Below are 22,862 nucleotides of genomic sequence, written 5' to 3'. Positions count from 1 at the left end.
GGCAGGAGGCATGCATGCCCAACATTCCAGCAACCTATGAAGCCCACGACCTTCTCATTTCTTTCAGTCGCTAGCCTAGCCCGAGTAAGGTCCAAGAGCCCAAAGGAAATGAGTTATGTGGCTCGCCTAACACTGCACCCCAACGCCACAATCCGCGACCCCGACCGCACAAGTTGCCTTTAACTTTAGCTAAGCTAAACAGCCCAAGCAGTGGCCCCTGCCACGACACCTCATCGGCCCATGCCGAGCCGACTTCTGGCCCCTGCCAGCCGACGTGCCGCACCACCCCGACGGCTGCCCCGCGACAACACTATCCAAGAATAATACAAGAAAAATTAAATTTTTCTTACATTGGTGTGGCACGGAGAAGACGAAGAAAGCAACGAAAGACGGTCCTTTGCACGGGCAAGATGTAGAATATTGCTAGAGGAGGGGGAACAAATATCCTCTAAGCTCTCTCTCTTGTTGGGTAGAATAAATCGTTCTCCAAAGTTGATTTAATAACCCACTTAAGGTGGACTTAAATAGGCTTTGAGAGAAAATTATTTCCCTTTCCTAGAATGATCTAATTTCCAATTAAAGAGAGAATTTACATCAAAATAGGAAACAATCCTATGTTTCCTAAAGCAAGAAGATCTCTACACCTGCTGCCCTTTCCTGCGAGTAGCCCAACAGGTGTGGGGGCATTTGTAGAGTCAAAATAATTATAAGGCGACACGTGGATTTTTGGGTAAAAATGACAAAAAATAGAGATTAATTGGCTAATTAATGAATTAATTCCTAAATTCATTAATCAACCAATTAAATCACCAATCACACCCAAAAAATACCTCTTTTGGCCGGTTACCCACTCCCCCAAAGGAACCGGCCATCTCCTTTTATTTCCTACCTTTTCTACCATATCTTTCCTTTTTATGATAATAATTAGCTAAGATAAATAGGGAATTATTAGCTAATTATTTCATAAAATCCCAATTACCACAAAATATCCCCAAATATGCACTAAATGGCCGGCCATCTATTACTAGAAAAGGAATTGGCCATACTTTGCCTATTCATCCCATTAATTAGCTAATTCATTTGGTAATAATCCTATTTTGCCAAATTAATTAGTCAATTAATCACATAACTCCCAAAATCATATTAAATCAAGAACCCTATCCCTATAAATAGGCTCCCATTCTCACCAAAAACCTAGGTCCTCACTCTTGCTAAAATTCTCCAAAGCTCTCAAACACTTTTCTCTCAAAATTCTAACTTTGGCATCGGAGATTCTTCGGCCAAAGCCCCCCCCCATTCATCGTGGGCGAGTGGGGCTCTTGGCCTTGACCTAAGGTGTTAATTGTTTTGTAAGTGCAATTTTGTCCAAGATCAAGGAGGAAGAAATTTGCATCCACATTAATAGATCAATGTGTAGTAAAACTCAGAAATTTATAATAAGTTGCAGAAAAAGGATCAGACAAAGTGGTTACGACATAATAGTCTTTAAGTTATAAAACTGGTTATTGCAGAATTTTAAACAACATAGATTGAGTTCACAAATCTCTCCATAATCATGAGTTTAGAACTTGAATTGACCGGTTCTGATACCACATGTAGACTTTAATCAAAAGGATCCAATCAACCAAATTGCTAAACTACATGAACGTCAAGTTTATAATGCATGCATGCACACTAATGAGTTGCTGCATTAAGTGCAGCAATCTGTACAAACCCTAAAACAAGTAGATGTATGTACTGACCAGAATTCGCAGTCATAATTCTTGTTATGGTGGAGTCTTCTCTTCTCTTGTACTTAATGCTTATGTGTTCATAATACACAATGGGGCTTATCCTCTCTTAATGAACACGAAGATTATATACCGAGAAGAGAGACCAATCCACACCATTGATTTTGGTAACTGCCTCATCCCATTACTATGACAGTTACCATCAGTTTTCGAATTATAAACCAATTGCCTTATGGTTTAATCAGAACACATGTGGTCTATATCATTTTCCCTCCATTATGTGTTACGTTTTTCCAGATACAAACCCTTATAAGTTCAAGTGAGTTATAGCTCATTTATAAGTTAACTTGCTGTCCAAGTTTTGATGAACTCACTGGAATTCAAATGTGATGAAATCACATGAATTCCAACAACTATAACTTAATATTGTTAGAAGTTAAAGCTCGATTAGCCGGAGCTTCTTGAATGCACAAAAGCCCTACATGGATATACACCTCAGAGCTTTTTGAGGCAGGCATGTTTCGTTTACTGATCCATCAACCATCTCCATTCCTCTACCTTTTTTCCATAACTACCATGCCTACGATTTAAACACATAATAAACCCTTCAATAGCTTGAGAATGTTGTATGGTAATCTCGCACTAGGCCTTGAATGCATAACCACTACAAATCATGTTTGAGGTTGATTATGATTTTAAATGTTTGCACGCGATGAGGGTAATCGGATGTGCTGGGGACATTGCCTGGGAGACAGACGTGTTCTGGACAAAAATGGTGTGGTTCAACTCATCTAAACCAACCAGTTCCAACCTGAGAATCATATCGAAGAAACTCTAGCTCAAACTACTTCGAAAGCTCTCATGGTTTTTAGCTACTTGTTTTTCCATCTGTGTGTTACATGTAGTGTCCCACATCACCCATGGGAGAGGATCCTCTATGCCTTATATGTACATGCTCACCTCCCATTGCACGAGGCGTTTTGGAACTCACTGGCACCGGATCCCATAAGAACTCCGAAGTTAAGTGAGTTTGGACGAGAGCAGTCCTAGGATGGGTGACTCCCTGGGAAGTTCTCGTGCCGAAACCCAAGAACAAATCTGTGAGGGTGTAGCCCAAAGCGGACAATATCTTATTATGCGGACTGGGATGTGACATTACATCTCCACAAAATAGGGTTATAACTTATAACAATCAGTTATTTTTTGTATACGTGAATTAGTTGGCAACTTTGCGACCAGCTCATAATTTTGTGGGAATTTCACAAGTAAACAATGGAGAAATTATTGTAAAACCATTTTGTGAATGGCAATGAATTATGCCAAGAATAATTGAGGGAATAGTTGACTTGGCAATCAAGTTAATGAAATCTCTAGGATTCTCGTTGCCTTAAGGAAATAAGCATATTGGAGTCCTAATTACATGCAATCAATTAAGGGCCTTTATTAAGTAAATAAGAGGAATAAGAGTCATGATGGGACTCTAATTGATTAGATATGGTTTGGGTTGATATCATTTCCGATAATAGGGAGGAATTGGTTGAAACCCTAGCTATATAACCTAAGAATAGTCCTTGCTTCCATACCAACTAAAACTCACGAAAACTACAAGCCTATTTCGATAGTAGAGTTCATTGAGAGGTACTGGAAGTAGAAAACTACTTCTAATTTATCCACTTTGTTCGCAATGATCAATGGCTTCATCTTCATAACCATGTCTTCCATATTCTATAGGTAAGTTTAATATAATTAGTCAATCTCTATTTTATATTGATTTGATTTATTCGTAATCATAATGTCTTGTTGTTGTGATTTCAGAATATGTCTTACATGTGGTATCAGAGCCACACAACAAGCTTAGGGTTCGGGTTAATTAAAGGTAGTTGTTTGCCTACATAATATTGTTTTGGTTGGATGTTTTCTACTCTTTGATCCTATGAAATCAGTTAACATGCTTCCATAATTTTGTGTCAATTCGCGTAATAACTAAGTTTATTATGTTTATATTTTGTGGAAGAATAAAAGCATGTATATAATCAAGGTCAGTATTGTTTTCGTACATCACAGTGAAAAGAAAATTTCGTTTCGAATTGCATTATGACATGGTTTCTTTTCGAATTGCAAGAATTTTTGTAAAATAATTACAGGTTTTGATGGCGTTTGCCCAAACCTAATCTTGGATGATATTTGGATTTATTATATAATCCTCTTATTATCGATTTAGATGCAATAATTCTATTTAATTATTATTAATTAAAAAAAAGGGTGAGATATGGCGTTGAAACAATACGGGGTCTTCTCCCTCACGTGTGAGGTTTTTAGTTCTCTCTCACAAAACTCCTCAACAACGGTTTTTTGGATATATTCGGCATTTTTCAGTAAGAATTCTCTTTGAAAAGATATGAAATCTCACAATTTAGTCTACCTAATTTGGTTGAGTTAAAATTAAGCTTTTGGTTCCAACTAAATTGAGAATTAGATAAAGGTGTCGTTGATTCTGGGCAATCAACCTTTATTTTCTTATTTAATTTCCCCATCTCAAAATTGATTAAGTTGAGAATTTACGCTTCTGCTTATTGCGTTGCAAAATCTAGCCTTTAAAAAAAAATTAAATTTTGGTTAGTTTGCTTATATTTTGGGCTATTCTTTGTTAGGATTCTGTCAAATTATTGAATTAACCCTTGCATATGTGAGGTTTCAGGATGAATATTGCGTTGGATTTCATGCTTTCATGCTTTAAAATTTGGATTTACTATTGTTAATTAACATGTTCTAAAAGGCATTCCCAATTTGTTTGATTTTGATGAACCGATTGGTGAAACTATTTGGCAAGGTACGTATATATAAACAAATAATTATTGTATTACGAAGGACTGCTTGCTGTCATAATTCTGATGTGTGATTAATTGCATTATTATGAATTGCTTTCAGTGGGTTTGTATTGGGGTTTTCAATTTTGTAAGAAATTCAATTGTGGTGTGAATTATTTTTTGCCTAAACTTTTGTCAAAATTAATCATGCTAAATTATAATCTTTTCAAACTATAATTATTATGGGGGTATGATTATAATCTTGTCACCAACAGCCAAAGTCGTGTCTCCATTAAAGTTTCATTAAAAGGAATTAATTATATATTTTAATTCTCAAATTTGGATTAATTCAATTTTGCATTTTTCGACTCTTATCCTTAAAGTGCATATGCAAATGAATAAGTAAGTTTTGGTTCTTGGTTATTTCTCTATGAAATGATAGTCGCTTCTATTATTGCAATGAATATTACTTTTAGTGTTCTATATAATTGAGGTAATTCTCATAAGGAAAACTATTCATGTCAATAACCTGGGCTTAATAGACCTTTATAACTCCAAATATTATGAAATTTTGTCATCTTGTAATATCGAATGGATTGTAGACGATGGCAATATTTCCATTTTTTTTTATAAGAAATGGATTTATGGTAAATTTTTAAGTGTGATACCTTGTTGCTGGAATTCTGCAGACTTCCGCAGAATAGTCTGTTTGTGATATTATTTTGATAGACCTATGTAACTCATAAATTCATGGAATTTGAGTATGATATACATTGAGATGTTTATTTTAAATATGAAAATTTTCACGAGAATTGGTGTGAAAATGAATTATTGGTGAATTTTTTATCTCGGGACTGTACTGCAGATTTATGCAGTTTCTGCAGCACAATCCATTTCGATTTTATTTTTTATCCACTTGTAAAATCGAACAAATTATGGATTTTTGGGCAACAGTACATTTATTTGTCTACTTCATTTCTGAAAATTTTCATGCATATTGAAGGAAGATTGTGATAGAGTATAGATTGATGTATAAGATGATGACATGTGTAATTAGATTAGAAGAGGGGTTAGTTAAGGCAGTTAGTCTTGTTGTTAGAAGTGTATAAATATCTCAACCTCTTGTATTACTTAGTCATTGAGAAATATATCAAGAACATTCATTCTCTCTCTCTTCTCTCTAGAATTTCTGTATACAATTTCATAGATTTAGTTACATTTACATGGTATCACTCGCCTTTGTTGCCTGCGCTTGATCTTCGATCCTCCGTCTCTGCTTCCGCTCGCCTCGACGGTGTATTTGTTCTCGGACTTTGTCTTCGGTATCTTCAATTCTCTTCGTCTTCTCAAAATCCTGATTTCTAGGGTTTTTTCTTTTGTGTTTCTTGGTTGATCGTCTTCCTGCGTCGATCATTTTCTCTGCTCTTTTGGTCAGTGCATTCCACCTGTTTGCTAAAAGTTCTCACTGAGTTTGTCTGAAGCAATTTCAATGGTGATTGCCTCGCAACTTCAAATTGTACAATCCCCGATTACTGCACTAATCTCCTCCATTTCGACTTCGGTGAATGTCAAATTGGATGACTCCAACTATCTTAATTGGCATTTTCAGATCCAACTCTTGTTGGAGAGCAATGGAATTATGGGGTTTGTTGATGGCTCACATCTCTGTCCTCCTCAATTTTCCGATCAATCTGGTATGAACTCTAGCTCTAATGCTTCTGTTGCAACGGATGAGTTTATGATTTGGAAAATGCATGATAAGGCTGTAATGCAACTGCTAACTGCTACCCTTTCGCCTGCGGCTCTATCTTGTGCTATTGGTAGTAAGAGTTCTCAGGATATATGGATTCGTTTGAAAGAACAATTCTCTACTGTGTCTAAGACTGGCATCTTTCAAATGAAATCTAATCTCCAAACTATTAAGAAGGGTTCTGATTCGGTGTCCCAATATCTTCATAGGATAAAAGAGGCTCGGGATTACTTATCTGCTGCTGGAGTTCATTTTGCTGATGACGATATTGTTATCCTTGCTCTCAATGGCTTACCCTCTGAATATAATACTTTTCGGTGTGTCATTAGAGGTCGGGAGAATGTGATATCTCTTAAAGAGTTTCGATCTCAGTTGATTGCTGAAGAGATTATTGTTGAGAATTCTACCACTGCACCATTTCTTACTGCAATGGTTGCAAATAATGTTTCGAATTCCGGAAAGGGTGCTTCTGGTCAGTCTCAGTTCTTCTCTGGTGGTTATAAGCCGTTCAATGGCAACAGAAACAAAGGAAAAGGCAAGTTTAATCAAGGGTTTCGGTCTTATCCACCCAAATCGTCTTTTTCCACTCAAACACATGTGCTACCAACACCGAATCCGGGCATCCTTGGTCACTCTCCCTTGCAGTCTTATGGCCATTCAAGTGTTTTCTTGGTGCAAACCTGTCAACTTTGTAATGCTGAAGGACACACAGCACCATTCTGCCGATCTAAACCTTCTGACAGAGTTAATTGTCAAATTTGTGGCAAGCACAATCACACCATATGGTATTGTTTTTATAATGACAAAGGCCCTAATTTTGTTGGTGCTCCCAGTCAGTTTTATCCGTCTCAGCTGCATTCCTCAAACTTTGGTGCTCCCGGGTACAATGTTTCTAGTCAGCCCTCCTTCTCACTCTAATCCTCAAGTGTGGCTCACTGACTCTGGTGCTACCAATCACATGACTTCTGATCTCAGCAACTTATCTCTGGCATCTCCATATCCTACCTCTGAGATTGTACAAACTGCCAATGGTGAAGGTTTGCCTGTATCTCATATTGGCAATACTGTTCTTAATCTGTCTAAAGTTAATTTTGTTCCTCCAATGAAGCTCAATTCTGTGTTATATGTTCCGAAGTTAACCCAAAACTTATTGTCTGTGCATCGGATCTGTTTGGATAACAATTGCTGGCTAATTTTTGATGCTTTTTGCTTCTGGATTCAGGACAAGGCCACAGAGAAGATCATTTACAAAGGAGTATGCAGTAATGGTCTATACCCGATTCCCTGTCTTTCAACCAATTCTCATGGATCCAATTCAGTACCGTTCCAAGCTAAAGCTCTTCTCGATCAGCACATTCACTCTACTACTTGGCACCATAGACTAGGTCATCCATCCAATTCTATTGTTTCTTTGATGTTAAAACAAGCTCATATTCCATGTCCCAAACTATCCTTACCTGTCATGTGTTTTAGTTGTTTGGAGGGGAAGTTTTGTAAACTTCATTTTCCTCTCAGTCCACATAAGTCTGTAAAACCCTTTGCTATAGTTCACAGTGACCTTTGGGGTCCAGCCCCTTCTGTTTCTATTGATGGTTACAAGTATTATGTGACCTTTATTGATGAGTGTACACGATACTGCTGGATTTTCCCATTAATAAATAAATCTGATGTCTTTGCCAAATTTGTTGCTTTCTATTCCTTTGTTATTACTCAGTTTGCAACTTCTATTCAAACTCTTCAAAGTGATGGAGGGGGAGAGTATGTTAGTAAAGCATTTCAGTCCTTTCTTCTTGAAAAAGGCATTTCAGTCCTTATCAAGAAGACGGTTTTATTAGCTACTGTTCAGGAGGCTGAGGGTATTGATTTGTCTCTTATTGAACCATCTTCCTACAAATCTGCCCTTAAGAATCCAATTTGGTTTAAGGCTATGCAAGAGGAAATCAGTGCTTTACATACACAAGGTACCTGGAATCTGGTGGTCCTCCCTTCTTCAAAGAATTTGGTGGGGTGCAAGTGGATCTTCAAGATCAAGAGACATTCTGATGGTACTATTGCCCGACATAAAGCTCGATTAGTAGCTAAAGGGTTCAGTCAAGAACCTGGTATTGACTATGGGGAAACGTTCAGTCCGGTGGTTAAACCTACCACTGTTCGGTTAGTATTGGCTCTTGCAGCTCAGTTTGGTTGGTCCCTTCGCCAACTCGATGTAAAAAATGATTTTTTACATGGCATTTTAGAAGACGAAGTGTACATGGCTCAACCTCCTGGGTTTGAAGATGTTCATCATCCTCACCTAGTTTGCAAACTGCAGAAATCTCTATACGGCCTTAAGCAAGCTCCCCGAGCTTGGAATGATAGATTCACCAAGTTCCTGCCTCAGTTGGGGTTTCAAACCACTTATGCGGATTCCTCTTTGTTTGTCAAAACGGTTGATTCTGGTATAGTCATTCTTCTCCTCTATGTGGATGATACTATCATCACAGGGAGTGCATCTGCATCCATACAACAGGTTATTACTGCTTTACACACTGAGTTTGACATCAAGGATTTAGGGGATTTGCATTATTTTCTTGGCATTCAAATTTCACAGACTGCCACTGGTTTATTCTTGTCCCAATCGAAATATGTGTTGGATCTTCTCACCAAAACAGAGATGCTCGATGCAAAACCTTGTGACACTCCTTGTTTGCCGTATACCAGGCTTCTCAAGGATGATGGTGATCCATATACCAATCCCACTTTGTACAGAAGTGTGGTAGGTGATTTGCAGTACCTTACGTTTACAAGGCCGGATATAGCATTCTCTGTCCATCAAGTGGCTCAGTTCATGCAATCCCCTATGGTTGCTCACTTCACAGCAGTCAAACGAATCTTGCGGTACTTAAAAGGAACCATTAGTCATGGCATTGGTTATTCTCGCGGCTCCCTTCACTTAAAGGCCTTCAGTGATGCTGACTGGGCAGGGGATCCTAATGATCTCCGGTCGACTACTGGCTTGGTTGTGTTTTTCGGTAATAGTCATATTTCCTAGTCATCCAAGAAGCAACTGACAGTATCCCGGTCGTCTACAGAGGCCGAATATCGTGCCCTGTCATCCACATCTGCAGAATTGGACTGGATCCAGCAACTCTTAGTATTCTTGTAGGTTCCTTTATCCTCCCCACCTGTGTTGTTTTGTGATAATCTGTCTGCCATTGCGTTGTCTTTTAATCCCGTTCAACATCAACGCACTAAACACATTGAGATTGATGTGCATTTTGTGCGGGAACGAGTGGCAAAGCAGCAACTCTCTGTGCAGTTTGTGTCGTCCAAAGAGCAGTTTGCTGACATTTTGACTAAAGGCTTGAGTTCTCCTTTATTTCATATTCACTATTCCAATCTCATGCTTCGTGCCTTCCAGCATGAGTTTGCGGGGGGATGATAGAGTATAGATTGATGTATAGGATGATGACATGTGTAATTAGATTAGAAGAGGGGTTAGTTAAGGCAGTTATTCTTGTTGTTAGAAGTGTATAAATATCTCAACCTCTTGTATTACTTAGTCATTAAGAAATATATCAAGAACATTCATTCTCTCTCTCTTCTCTCTAGAATTTCTGTATACAATTTCATAGATTTAGTTACATTTACAGATTGAATGTTTGGTGAATTATAGTCTCGAGTATGTACTGTAGAATGTTTTCCGTTTCTGCAGCACATTCCATTTCGAATTTTCTTTTAGTACAGTTGTTAAAACTCTAAAATTATGAAATTGTGGAATATGTTAGATCAATATGTTTACCTCGTTTCTGAAATTTTTATATACATTGGAGGAAAAATGAATTTTTAAGTGAATTTAATTCTTAAGTATGTACTGAACATTTTCTGTAATTTCTGCAGCACCTCTCTTTTTCGAATTAATTTTTGGCTCGCTTATAATTTTTTTTTGAAATAGTAGCCATATATGTCTGGTGTATACCTAAAAATTTTCATTACAATATAAAGAGAATTGAGTTTTTAGTGAATTTGCAAACTAAAGTAGTACTGCTGAATTTTGGTACTTCAAAACTAGTTTTGTTATGTGATATTGTTTCACTGATTTGTGCACAGCTATTGGTACCAATTATTATATAAGTTTATGGTTCCAATATGTCCTTATTTTATGCAAATTATCAATACTAATGACTTTTATTAGAAAACACTGATTAAATTTTGATTTAAAGATTTATTGGTTTGTTTTTCTTAAACCAATGTTTTGTTTGGTCATCAATTCTAATTATGATAATAATTGTCTTTTGGGAGAAAATTGGAAAGTGACATCAGTTTACTAATTGATCATTTTGGTCCCTATCGAATAACTGAATAACCATGTTTCCTCTTTCAAGAACTCTATTGTTCAATGTCAATAAAGACATATTTTTGTGTCTGATTGAATCTTTTGAGAATCATTGAATATCCAACAAAACGGTTATTTAATACTATTCTAAAGGATTATTTTGAAAAATCAGAATTCTAATTTATATGGTGAATATTTTTGTCCCAAAGGGAATTTCAAGAAATCATTTACCAACTATAAATTAATATTATAGCAACATAAAGTACTTCTAACATATTTTCATCTGGCCAAAGTTGTTGAAGCTATATGTATTTTGTGTATTTTATGTTTTGGCTAGCTATGCTGGTATTTTCTTTGCATGATTAGTTTATGCCCAAAGGTGTAACAATCATGCAATTTGTAGTTGGTTCGATCCTCCACAACTCAACTACTTCCATGATGAATCTCTCGAGAATGAGTAGGTAAATTTGCCAATCTTTTGCCTTAATTTTCTCTGAGTTCTAAATTGGATTAAAATTATTGTTGGAAAATTGATGTTATTGAGATATCTAAGTGTTTATTTTAATTGACCTTGTTTTAGAATTAAAACATAAATATTGAGTTTGGATTCTCTTATTAGGTTTTTATTTTAATTTATGACCTAATCTTTAACACATATGTGAGTCTCCTCTTATACACTAAAATAAAATAAAAATTTGTAGTCATTGCATAAGTTTTTATTTATGGAACTTTTTAATTCTAACCTACTTTTAAAAAAAATTATGTATTTGATCTTTATTGATTCAACTAGCCTATATTTTGGTATATGAAAACCACTTTCTCTAGTGTTTAATCTTGCAATTTTGAGTGTTTGCCCAAGTGGGAGAAATAATGTATTATGGGCTTCACACTCATCAATGTTGCATGCTTTTAATGGTCATAGTTTTGGTAGATAAAACGTACATTATCATGCTTGTTTATATTTTATTTGTTATATATGCAACTAATATTGCAGGAATTTCAAGAAGGGTTAATGAGTATATTCTGCTCAAAAGCGTTTTGCTTATTAATTCTTGTTTGTTGTTCAAGAAATTAGATTTGTGATTTATAAGTTATTGATGGATAATTAATCTACTCAAAAGTATTTTGTTATCCAGTTCAACTATAAATCAATGTATAGTGAAGCATGAAATTGACAAGATTGTATATACTTCATTTGCTCAAAAGTGTTGAAGCTATATACGTTTGCCCTTGTATTTTATGTTTTAGATATGCAAACCTAATATAATTAGTTTATGTCCAAACATGATTCTGGAATAATATGTTTTTGATGCAATAAGAAAACATTTAGTTAAAGTTTTCTATTTCTATCAAATGTTAGATGAACAAAACTGACCAAATGATTTTGTATAGTTTTTCAGTCATAAGAGTCACTTCCCTACAGATATTTAGAATAGAGATGTTGAGCTCACAAATTTTATGTTCTAGATACCATGACTAATGTTTTGCTAATGGGAGTATTTGACAGGTATATGTTTCATTTTGTAGACATTTACAAAGTTTTGTTTTACTCTTTTAATTAGTGGGAGTAAAAATAATTTATCTATATAATTTTATCTCTATTCATCAGTGGGAGTAAGCGATTACCTTTTGTGTTAAAAATTTGAAGTGTTAGTGGCTGATATGTTAAGAGTAAATTTTAATAAGAGGTCTTGATTTTGTAAATAGTATGTTGTATTTTACTTGTTCTCTTATCGTATTCTAAATTGATAGAAAAGTTGGATGTTGTTACCAACCTTGTTGAGTTCTTTTGTGAACTACTTTTGTACTGAAATATATTTTCATGTTTTTAGTTCGACTATTGTGAGCTAATGTTTTGACAATTAGCTCTTGATATCATGACTTTGTTAGTAACATAGTGCTTTGAGTTAAGTGTGCATGTAATCATGGAGTGCAAGGAACTGTCCAATGTGTGCCTTGGCACTTGTTTTCTTTGGTTTTGCACTTAGTCTCAAAGTGACAAGTTACTTGAAATGTATGATTGCATACTTTAGTGGACTCAAGTGATCACCATATATATTTATCTCGTTGAGGTATTCTCACTGACATTCAAGTGGGAGAATGTAAAACCATTTTGTGAATGGCAATGAATTATGCCGAGAATAATTGAGGGAATAGTTGACTTGGCAATCAAGTTAATGAAATCTCTAGGACTCTCGGTGCCTTAAGGAAATAAGCATATTGGAGTCCTAATTACATGCAATCAATTAAGGGCCTTTATTAAGTAAACATGAGGAATAAGAGTCATGATGGGACTCTAATTGATTAGATATAGTTTGGGTTGATATCCTTTCCGATAATAGGGAGGAATTGGTTGAAACCCTAGCTATATAACCTAAGAATAGTCCATGCTTCCATACCAACTGAAACTCACGAAAACTACAAGCCTATTTCGATAGTAGAATTCATTGAGAGGTACTGGAAGTAGAAAACTAGTTCTACTTTATTCACTTTGTTTGCAAGGATCAATGACTTCATCTTCATAACCATATCTTCCGTATTCTACAGATAAGTTTAATATAATTAGTCAATCTCTATTTTATATTGATTTGATTTATTCGTGATCCCAATGTCTTGTTGTTGTGATTTCAGAATATGTCTTACAATTGATTATACATGGCCCAATAATTCATTACTTTTTTCAGTAAGGAGCTAGGGTTTCTTTATTCTTAGTACTTATGTAACTCTCGATTATAAACTTAATAGGTTATCGCGAACTGGAGGTTCAATGTTTCTTCAGATAGTCTTGACTTCCATATGGGCTAAATGCTTCTGCCAACCAAGTATTCTTCCTCCAAGATGTCCATCCCATCTCCTCGCAAATTTCGTCGCTGTGGTTGATGCTAAAAGTAGAAATGCAATGCCTCCTGTAGAACCTGGTTGTTTTCTTTGAGATTTCCACTTCCTTACTTGTTTGCTCAAGCATTTTCTGCACACTTGGAAGCTTAAATTTATTATCCAGCAGCCTGGCCAGCCATATGCTGCGCAATTCAGAAGAGTGAAGATTTGAAACACTCTCGAGATAACCCACGAAAGCCATGTTTGGGATCAAAGGATGAATTGTTCCCCTGCAGAAGAAACATGCATTCAAAAATTTTACCCTCCAATTTTAACATTTTTAAGACTTATAAATTTATAAAATCCCAATCCGAAAACTATGTTTACCTGTATAAGGGTATGATACCAGAAGGATACTCCAACAAGCTGCGAAAAGGGTCCGGTAAGATGGATTTGAGTTTTTTCTTACCATCATAACCAGTTGCAAGGACCACAACATCAGCTTTTATCTTAGTGTTGTCATCAAATTCAATTCCATCAGCAGAAAACCACCATTTTGATGTTGATCTTTTGAACACAATTTTTCCCTTATCCGCCTCGGAGAAGAAATTTTCCGGCATGATAGCCATCTGGCAGGATGCATAGTCCTCCTCAAATGAATGATCTGGCTTTAGTCCATACTTCTCCAAAGGCATCTTCCACAGCAAATATGATTCAATAAATTTTGAAACTGCATGCCTCTGTAAATAACAACCAAACCTTTAAGCATTCATCTCTTATATATTAAGGAAATGATTCCCGCACATTTTTTCTTCTTCTTCTACACACCCTTTTAAGTCTTGTCTCGTGATTCTCATTGGATTTACTCAATCCAAAGGCCGGAAGTGTGTATGGGGAGAAGAAAGTGTGCATAAGTCACTTCTCATGTATTAGTTTAATAATTTCTTTTCTTGATATGAACTGATTAATTATTATTTTTAACTTACCATTGGAGACATAATTAGAGAGCAAAGGAGGGTTCTGAGGAAGGTTTGGTTAGGTCTTTGATGGAGAAACTGTGAAGACCTTGTAGAGTAGAACAAGAAAAACGGCAAACCCCAAATCCAGTAATGGGGAACAGTCCAATGTAAAGTCCTTACTACCATCGTGCATGGTTTGCCTTCTGGTCCTGCAATACATCCATAAAAGGAATAACATAAGTAATTCAGGTCAATATAATCAAGACTCATAAAAGGTAAGAAATCGAGGTCTTAATTCCATAAACAATTGGTAACGGAGAAAGTGACAACGCCTTTTAAGTCTTTGCAAGGTTCTTTTACTTTCTTAATGGAACTTTTTCACATATTCACATGGTCCCTTCATGTATCGTGAAATTTTAAACCTCTTATACGTAGATAATATAATTGAGTAACCTGAAGAATGCATGACTGTTGATTAGCAAATAATTGATTAATAATTAACATTTATGAAGTCAAATCTTATGGTGTGTAGGTAATTCATGTGATTTAGAATCGTTGAAAAAACTCCTTCCAAGTCTTTGCAAGGTTCTTTTTTGCTTTTTTTTTCTATGAAACTATTTTTATTACATATTCACACGGCCTCTTCATGTATTGCGAAATTTCAAATCTCTTATACACGGATAATTTGTGAGTGACGTGAAGAATGCATGGCCGTTGATGATTAGTAAATAATTGATTAATAATTAATATTTATGAATCTAAGGGTTTGTACGTAATTAACATTTAATAAACATTTATAGTGTCAAATCTAATGGTTTGTACGTAATTCAATTCATGTGATTTGTTGAAAAACATGTGCAGTCAAAGAAGTCAAAAAGCATTAGTAAAAAAAAAAAGAAGTCAAAACGCATCATATATATATTGGTCAGCTCTTTTGATTCCCTGACCATGCAATTCATATTTTTCAATTCTTGAATTTCTTTCTGCTGTGTGTAACCAGGCAAATTACAACCCCGCAACGTGGAAATGTAGACCTATTTTTACCCTAAGATTTCACCATATATGTAAGAAATTTGAGGACCAAACTTTTACCTTGGTTTGCCTCCGCACACTCGACAGCTAAATCAATAGCTGATTTTTTGTAGCCAACTACAACGACTTTCTTATCCTTTAGTAATTGAGAAGCAGCGTCCTTGTCCAGTTTGCAGTAATCAAGAGCATGAAGAGCTTGGCCTTGAAATACTTCAGGGCCTTTGTTGTGTGGAAACTCTGGAATTTTGGGTGTATCACCATATTTCCCTATGCAAACCACAATGAACTCGAAGGCGTACCACTGAATTAATTCAAACAAAAAAAAATTAAAAATCAGAACTTAATTTTAACATATCCAAGATAATAACTCGTATGGATCGATCATTTGAATTGCAGGAAATAGGTATCATCTCACTGCATCTTACTTGCTGGTACACTATCTAATACAGTGGTATGGTCCACCTCTATCGGATAGTGTTCGTAATTGTGGTAATTTGCATGTTCAAATAATTTTATTGATTAACATTAATTTGATTACAAATCATTAAAAGTAATATTTGTAACATATTTGCATCTATATATTCCTATAAGACTCTGGTAATTAATCCGAGAGTTCCATTTCCACAAACATATTGTAAGAAGTGATGTGCGAACCCTAGGCATGCATGAAACTGTCCTAAAATACCATTCGGATATGAAATAATTGACTAACCTGAATGGTCTCTGAATCATTAGTCTGGACAGCAACTTCCCAAACAGGCTGACCGCCAGCTGGCGAGAGACTCCGATACTCCACAGGTTTGACACCAAATTCAATGTTTTCTCGGTCACCAATGAACCGGACCTCGACCACCTTGGAATTGAACCTGACAAACTTAAGCACATCAAAGTGCTCAGCATAAGAGTTCAAGTAGGCCAATATCTCAAGGTGAGAAGGATATTCAGTGTTGTCCCTGTCAGGCCAAGGGAAGTCAGAGAACTCATAGTCACATCGATGGGACTGAAGTTTTGTGGAACTGTAAGAACAATGCCTCCAAACCCCTCCAATGGAGTCAGAGGCCTCGAGAATAATAGGGTTGTAAGGGGCTAGTTGTTTAGCTGCTGCTATGCCACTTACACCGGCACCAATGATGCCAAGTTTTGAGACTATTGGAGCCATAAATTTTTTTAGCGACAGCTAATTTAGGGTTAGGAGAGCCGATTGGAAAAAGAGATGGTTTTAGAATGAGGGTGGTATATTTGTATACTATCGATTTGCTTGGTTGCTAAAACAATGTGAGAGCAGATCGTATTTATAGTGGAGGTCCAGGGCTGCATGAGAGGGTCGTCATATATGATGGAAGCACGTGAAATTGAATTTCAAGTCTAAAAGGCTTTGCTAGGGTCAAATTTCGATCGTGGTTCACAGTCATTTCTCTAGCTAGTAAATGTTACGCGAAATTGGTAAGTCATGGACGGGAACCTTCCTCTTCATGGTTCGTTTACATTTGTTGATCAAATTATGTAGTTCTGTTGAATACCTTTGAGCATTCAAACACTTATAATATCCTAATTATTTCATGCAAATTGACATTAAAAAATAGTGATTGTATGAAGTCGTGTGAGATGGAACATCGTCACGTGATATTATAGTCACACGTAAATTGTAGCACATGTATTATTTTTTAATTAATTACAAACTTTACAAGTGAGACAGATCAAACTTATCACCCATGTCATAACACAGAAAGATACATGATGTGATAAGTGTTTCAGGTACACAAAAAATTCTTGGCGTGATGATGCGATTGTTTTCAATGTATAATAAGAATCATTTATCTATATATATATATATAGGGAGAAGGAAAAATGGTGAAGCTTTCATAATACCCAAATTGCCATTCTCTAGTTACAATTTTTTTTTTTTTAAATCTAAAATAACTAAACTCAAACAATAAAAAAAATTCAATTGTCACACGCGTAGGCGTGTGGCAAAGTTGAAGGCAAAAAATGTGAAACTTTCAAAATGTCTAAAAGCCCCCCTTTTAATTTTTAAAGAATGTAATTTAATTAAAAAGGGAAAAAACTGTAAAAAAAAATACAAAATAAAACTATCTCACGTACAAGAGGGAGTATATTACTGATATAACTATTTTTATTTGTTTAAATACATGTAAATTCAGTTTTTTAAATCTATACATAAAATATAAAAAATAAAAAATAAAGTAAATTGCCAAACATGTAGGCGTGTGGGGAGGCTAGTCTCAACTAAATCTTACGTATATTATTGAAAAACACTAAGAAGATCACCTTATTTTTATATATGTTGATCATGTTTACAACTAAATTTTAGGAGACATATGTGATGATACAGAGCTTGAATAAAATCTTTAATTGACATGCATGTCGTATATATAAAAAGTACGATTTTAGTCATATTTATACATATGTTCATGCATGTATTATTTATAACCTACATTAAATCCCTTTGATTAAGTAGTACTTGCAGGATAAAATTAATCCCTAGAGTACATCTCAAACAATTTAAGTACTAATGATCCACCAAACAATTTGATGCAACATAATCCACGAAACAATTTGAGGTAATGATCCATGCCAAACAATTTAATAATGATGTCCGTGTAACTTTTGAGTAAGATCCACCAAACAATTGAATGCAGCTTAATTTGGATATTTGTGTTATGGAGTAGGCATCCATGCATATACGGGCACATAAATTAAACAAACAGATAGAATTTTATATGCATGGAGCTAAACTAGCTAGATAATCTCAAGATCATACACTTGCTTTCACTAGTTAGTTTAGGTATATGTTAATAAAAGTCTAATTGTATTAGATTAACTATTTTAAACTTGTTATTTTAAGAGAGAATTCCAGCCGTGGGGTATGGGTTGATAAGTAAATTTTAGGTTCAATGCATATAGATATTATCTTAATTGTAAAAAGAAGAATGTAAATTATCTATACTTTTTACTTAGTGAAAATGTAAAAGTCGTTGATTGATGGTTTGGATAGTTTCACATGTTATACTATTTTATGTGTTATGATATGAGTGGATGACAAGGTTGATATGTCACATTTCTAAAGTATAGTAGTACAAAAAACTTAAAGTGTTATAAACTTGAGTTGAATAATAACGTCATGTGGTCGTATTTAAGGTAGGTTAAAAAAAATACTAGACGGTTTGGCCCTCTTACTTCAATATAGAAAGTCCAATGCAATAGGTGCAGAAGGAAACATCCAAGAATTGAACAAGAAACTAATAGGAAATGAGGTAACATGACTGAAATCTACCATAAAGAATATACAGAATTAGAAAATAAATTAACGACAACACGTCTTTCTTGAAAACGATCAAACTAATCTTTTAACCAACAACTAAGATCGGCTTAATTGGGGTGATTTTTTCAATATTTCGTACGGAAAGAATGTATTTTCTGTATATTTGGCGAAGTTAAGCCAAAAGCGAAGTGGAAACTAATCGAAATTAAGTGGGGGTCTATGTCTTCCCCTTCTTTATCACGCTAAAGTTAAGCGACAAGCAAACTGGAAATGTATTAAAATATAGTAATCCAAACGCATGAATCTTTTGTGACTCTTAAACCAACTAGTCAGATACACACCTGGAGTATTTGGTTGACAATTTCTGTTCCAACTTCAAACAGTTTAATGAAATTGCATAGCAGTTTCAAAGCTACCTTTGACTCGATATTTAAGTGTTAATTTCTTAGCCATGACTCAACTGGTTTATACTGGGACGACATTATAGATATTTTAATTGATTTCATGCAGATACACGATTCATATGGTCTCTTTAACAGAAGTCCACAGTAAGACTTGCCATGCAAGTTCTTGGATGAATTATATATATTATCAGGTACTATGCATATGAAAGAAAAATGTGGAAAAAAGAGGAGAAAAATGTGGAAGACCTTTGTTTTTATTTTGATATTTTAAGTAAGTAAAATTACCACCATATTCTTATTAGGTATATGTTATTGGTCTCGACTGGTGGCTGAGCGCGATTTGTGTTGTTTCGAATTTGTATCTAAATCGCAAATAATTTGCACGTTGCGGTTTGGCTAATTCCAAACATTATAATCTAATCATAAAATTTCGAACGAACGTAATCGGTTCACCAATACTTGTTTGGGGCCGAACTCAATAAGGCTTAAAGAAGACAAATTAGGCATTTACTTGCAACCCAAACCTTTGGCTTAAACTATTCAAAAATGGATTTTGGGAAAAAGGGAAATCGACATTTATATAAATGGAATTTTAACGAAAAGCACCCGGTACTGTTCACTTTAACGAAAAACCACATTTTTACACTAAAAACTACAAAAGGAGACAAAAATTGGACTGACTCATAAAAGTGCAAGAAAAAAAATTAAGTGGAATGTTATGGGAATTTAATTAGTTAGTTGTTTGGTTTATTATTTTGTTAGGGTATTTTGTTATCTTATGGGTGTTCTTGTTGGACAAGTCTAGAGTGTTGTAGAATAAAAATTTGGTTTTCTTACCTATTAGCCTGGTAGGGTTTGCTTTAGTTGCCTATTAGCAGTCAAGTAGCCGAGAGATTTTTCGGTGTGACTGGAACACGTGGTGGTATACCACGCATCACTATATAAATGATGGGATATGTGTACGTTAAAAAATTAATAACTTAAAAAATAAATGTTTTCACCACTTATATTAAAACACGTCGTATACCAACCGTATTATAATCATATTGAAATATTACTCCAAGTAGTCATATCAGGAAGGAACCATTTGGCTAATGAAGGTGGTGGTCAGAAATCAGAAGGGGAATTTCACACTAAATGCACATTTAGGAAGCCAGAAAAAGAAAATAAATATGTTCTGACCGGACTTTTCAAATGCATTCTTTATCGAGAGCTAGCCATGCATCTATCTAATTATATATTATTCCAATTTCAAATTCACTCAGATATCCATCTTAATTTCCACAAGGACTGCGGCACTTTGGCCATATCTGATATCTCGATCTTGCTATTCCCAGCTGCCCTGGACTGGACTTGGAACCTGTGGAGTGCATACAGACCAGACAATAGTACCACCTGCCCCTGTCTCCTTTTGCTTTTCTCTCTTAATTTTCTTCTTTGATATCCATAGACTACAGCTCACGTGTTTATAGTACCACCTGCCTTTCTCCCGTCGCTATCCATGCATCCATCTCTTTCAATATAATTTCCGCGCAAAATAACATGATATCGACTACACTGTCAATATATATCTAATTATCTATTTCAAACTCTAGTTATATATTGATGTGCTAGCTCTACAATATATGATACATATATAATTGTACCTAGAGAAATTATGATTGGTACTTAAAAAAATTATTCTGCATTTTTGGTTCATAAAATTGTGATGTATAAAAATTTGTGATGTATCACTAATAAAAAATAAACACGTTAATCAATACTTATCAACTTCCCATGTCATTTGGTTCATAAAATTTGGTCTACATATTTGGTTAAATTTGCAAACCAAATGTGTCACCAATAAAAAATAAGCATGTTATCAACACTTAATTAATAATCAAATCATCACTACCATATCATTAATTTAGTTAATTTAGTTTAAAATTTTAGCCTCCTTAGATCATCTCCAACCTTGAGGATAAAGTTTAAAAATTTAAGTCAAAAAATTTTAAGCTATAACTCAGAAACTGTTTTTTCCTAATCTTTATGGCTTAAAATTTTAGCATGAGATTATTAAATAATGATTTTAGCCTTTTTTTTGGGTAACTTTTTTTAAAATAAAATTTATGTAGATTATCCTAATTATTTTATGAACATTTTAATCTTAATTAAAAATCACATAAATACATAGTTATTTATAAAGTTTTAAGTGAAATTTTATTTAAATAATTTTCTTACATTATTTTAGACGTTAGATTTAATTTTGGGTTGTCAAAATTTTTTTTTACCGTTAGATTTGATGTTATTTGATCACAGCCGTTAGATTATAAGTAAACAAAAAACAAAAAAACAAAAACAAGCTTGAAATATGACAGTGTGGTGAGTTTAGAATAATTTAAGCCAAACTTAAATCATGGGGGAATCTAACCTAAAGATATATTTTCTCCCCATAGCGTATTTTAGCCTAATGGTTGGAGATGATTTGGGGGGTTTTAAAGTTTATATTTTAAACTTTATCCCATTGGTTAGAGATGATCTTAGCATTACTTTATGTTGGTCTAACATGTGAGAGCATGATGACTTATTTGAGTCTCTAAAATATAATTTAAAATAGTTTATGATTTCCTTAAGAATTGGACAAAATGTTACTTAAACTTTCGTTTTGCACTCCTCAAACTCATGTTGGTATACAGATGAGCGCATCGTGACTAATTATTTAGAGTCAGGGGAGCATACTCCAAAATAATGTGTAATTCAAAATAGCCATTGCCCTTCGCCAAAAAAAAAAAAAAAAACCTAGTGCTTTTCCAAAAGAATTTGACAAAATGTCACTTTGCAACTTTAGATGAAAAGGACATGAAATGGTCAGATTCACACAACTGTGGAAGGAAGGAGTCTGCAGCAGTACGTACTCTGCATCATCACTGATAAGCCCTAACAGTAACATGCACTGATTTACGCTTTGACCTTTCGAGCACTATGTCTGTGTGGAATATGCATGCAATACCACGTTAATTCCAGAATTGATCCAAAAGTCTTGTTTGCCACAAGAGGAATCAGAAGAATTGAACATTAATTCTTGATGACTTGCTGGTGAGTTAGAGTTAGTACGTAGTAGAACATAATTAACATTGGAATCAATATCACTCTTTTTTATATAAATGGAGGTCAAACAGAGCCATCGCCGTTGGCTTGATCTATATAGAAACTGATTTTTCATTCACATTAAATAATTACAACAAATAAAGATGATATATATAGCCAGTCTAGCTACACTAGTGCCCTTAGTTTCTAAATCTAATTTCACAAATACCATATCTAATTGGTTACAGTTATGACTAATCAGTGACTTGTTTGAATGATTTGGCATCTGTCTCAATAGAAACATGCAGCAAAGCTCCTTTTCCGGCTGACTAACTTGACTTATCATAACCGACATTTTATTTTTATTTTTATGGCATATATGTATATTAAGCACAACTACTCTGGTCAATCTCTAAGCATTCTCCACCGGGACATTATTAGAGTTCTTTGACTGATGTTTTTGGTCAGGTTCTTTGTACACATCAGCACTTACTATTCACATATTCCATCATTTTTTAATTTTGTTTATTAAAAATTTAATTTATAAATTACCTTTATCACTCATTATCACAGTCAAAATAATTGGAGAACGATGTAGTTAAAATTCCATTTCTTTTATAGTTTATAGGCAAGAAAGACTTCATGAACCATAAAGTCTGAATAAAAATAAACTTCAAAGTCTGTAACTGAACAAGTCCT

At 34.7% G+C, this 22,862-nt stretch overlaps 1 protein-coding gene across 1 annotated transcript; it reads right to left on the bottom strand.

Annotated features, from left to right (window-relative positions):
• Window positions 1-13,189: 13,189 nt before the first annotated feature.
• On the bottom strand, window positions 13,190-16,648 carry LOC126602328 (probable flavin-containing monooxygenase 1). Its single transcript, XM_050269163.1, has 5 exons — window positions 16,123-16,648; window positions 15,471-15,711; window positions 14,406-14,587; window positions 13,807-14,159; window positions 13,190-13,709 (listed from the first exon to the last, which is right to left on the bottom strand). Exons 1-5 carry the CDS (start codon window positions 16,567-16,569, stop codon window positions 13,367-13,369), a joined length of 1,566 nt encoding a protein of 521 aa, XP_050125120.1. The 5' UTR covers window positions 16,570-16,648; the 3' UTR covers window positions 13,190-13,366.
• Window positions 16,649-22,862: the final 6,214 nt, after the last annotated feature.

Source organism: Malus sylvestris, chromosome 15 (assembly GCF_916048215.2).
Source record: "Malus sylvestris chromosome 15, drMalSylv7.2, whole genome shotgun sequence".
NCBI classification, from domain to species: domain Eukaryota; kingdom Viridiplantae; phylum Streptophyta; class Magnoliopsida; order Rosales; family Rosaceae; genus Malus; species Malus sylvestris.
The sequence above is the reverse complement of the archived record's forward strand: the minus strand, read 5'-3'. Positions and strand labels throughout refer to the sequence as shown.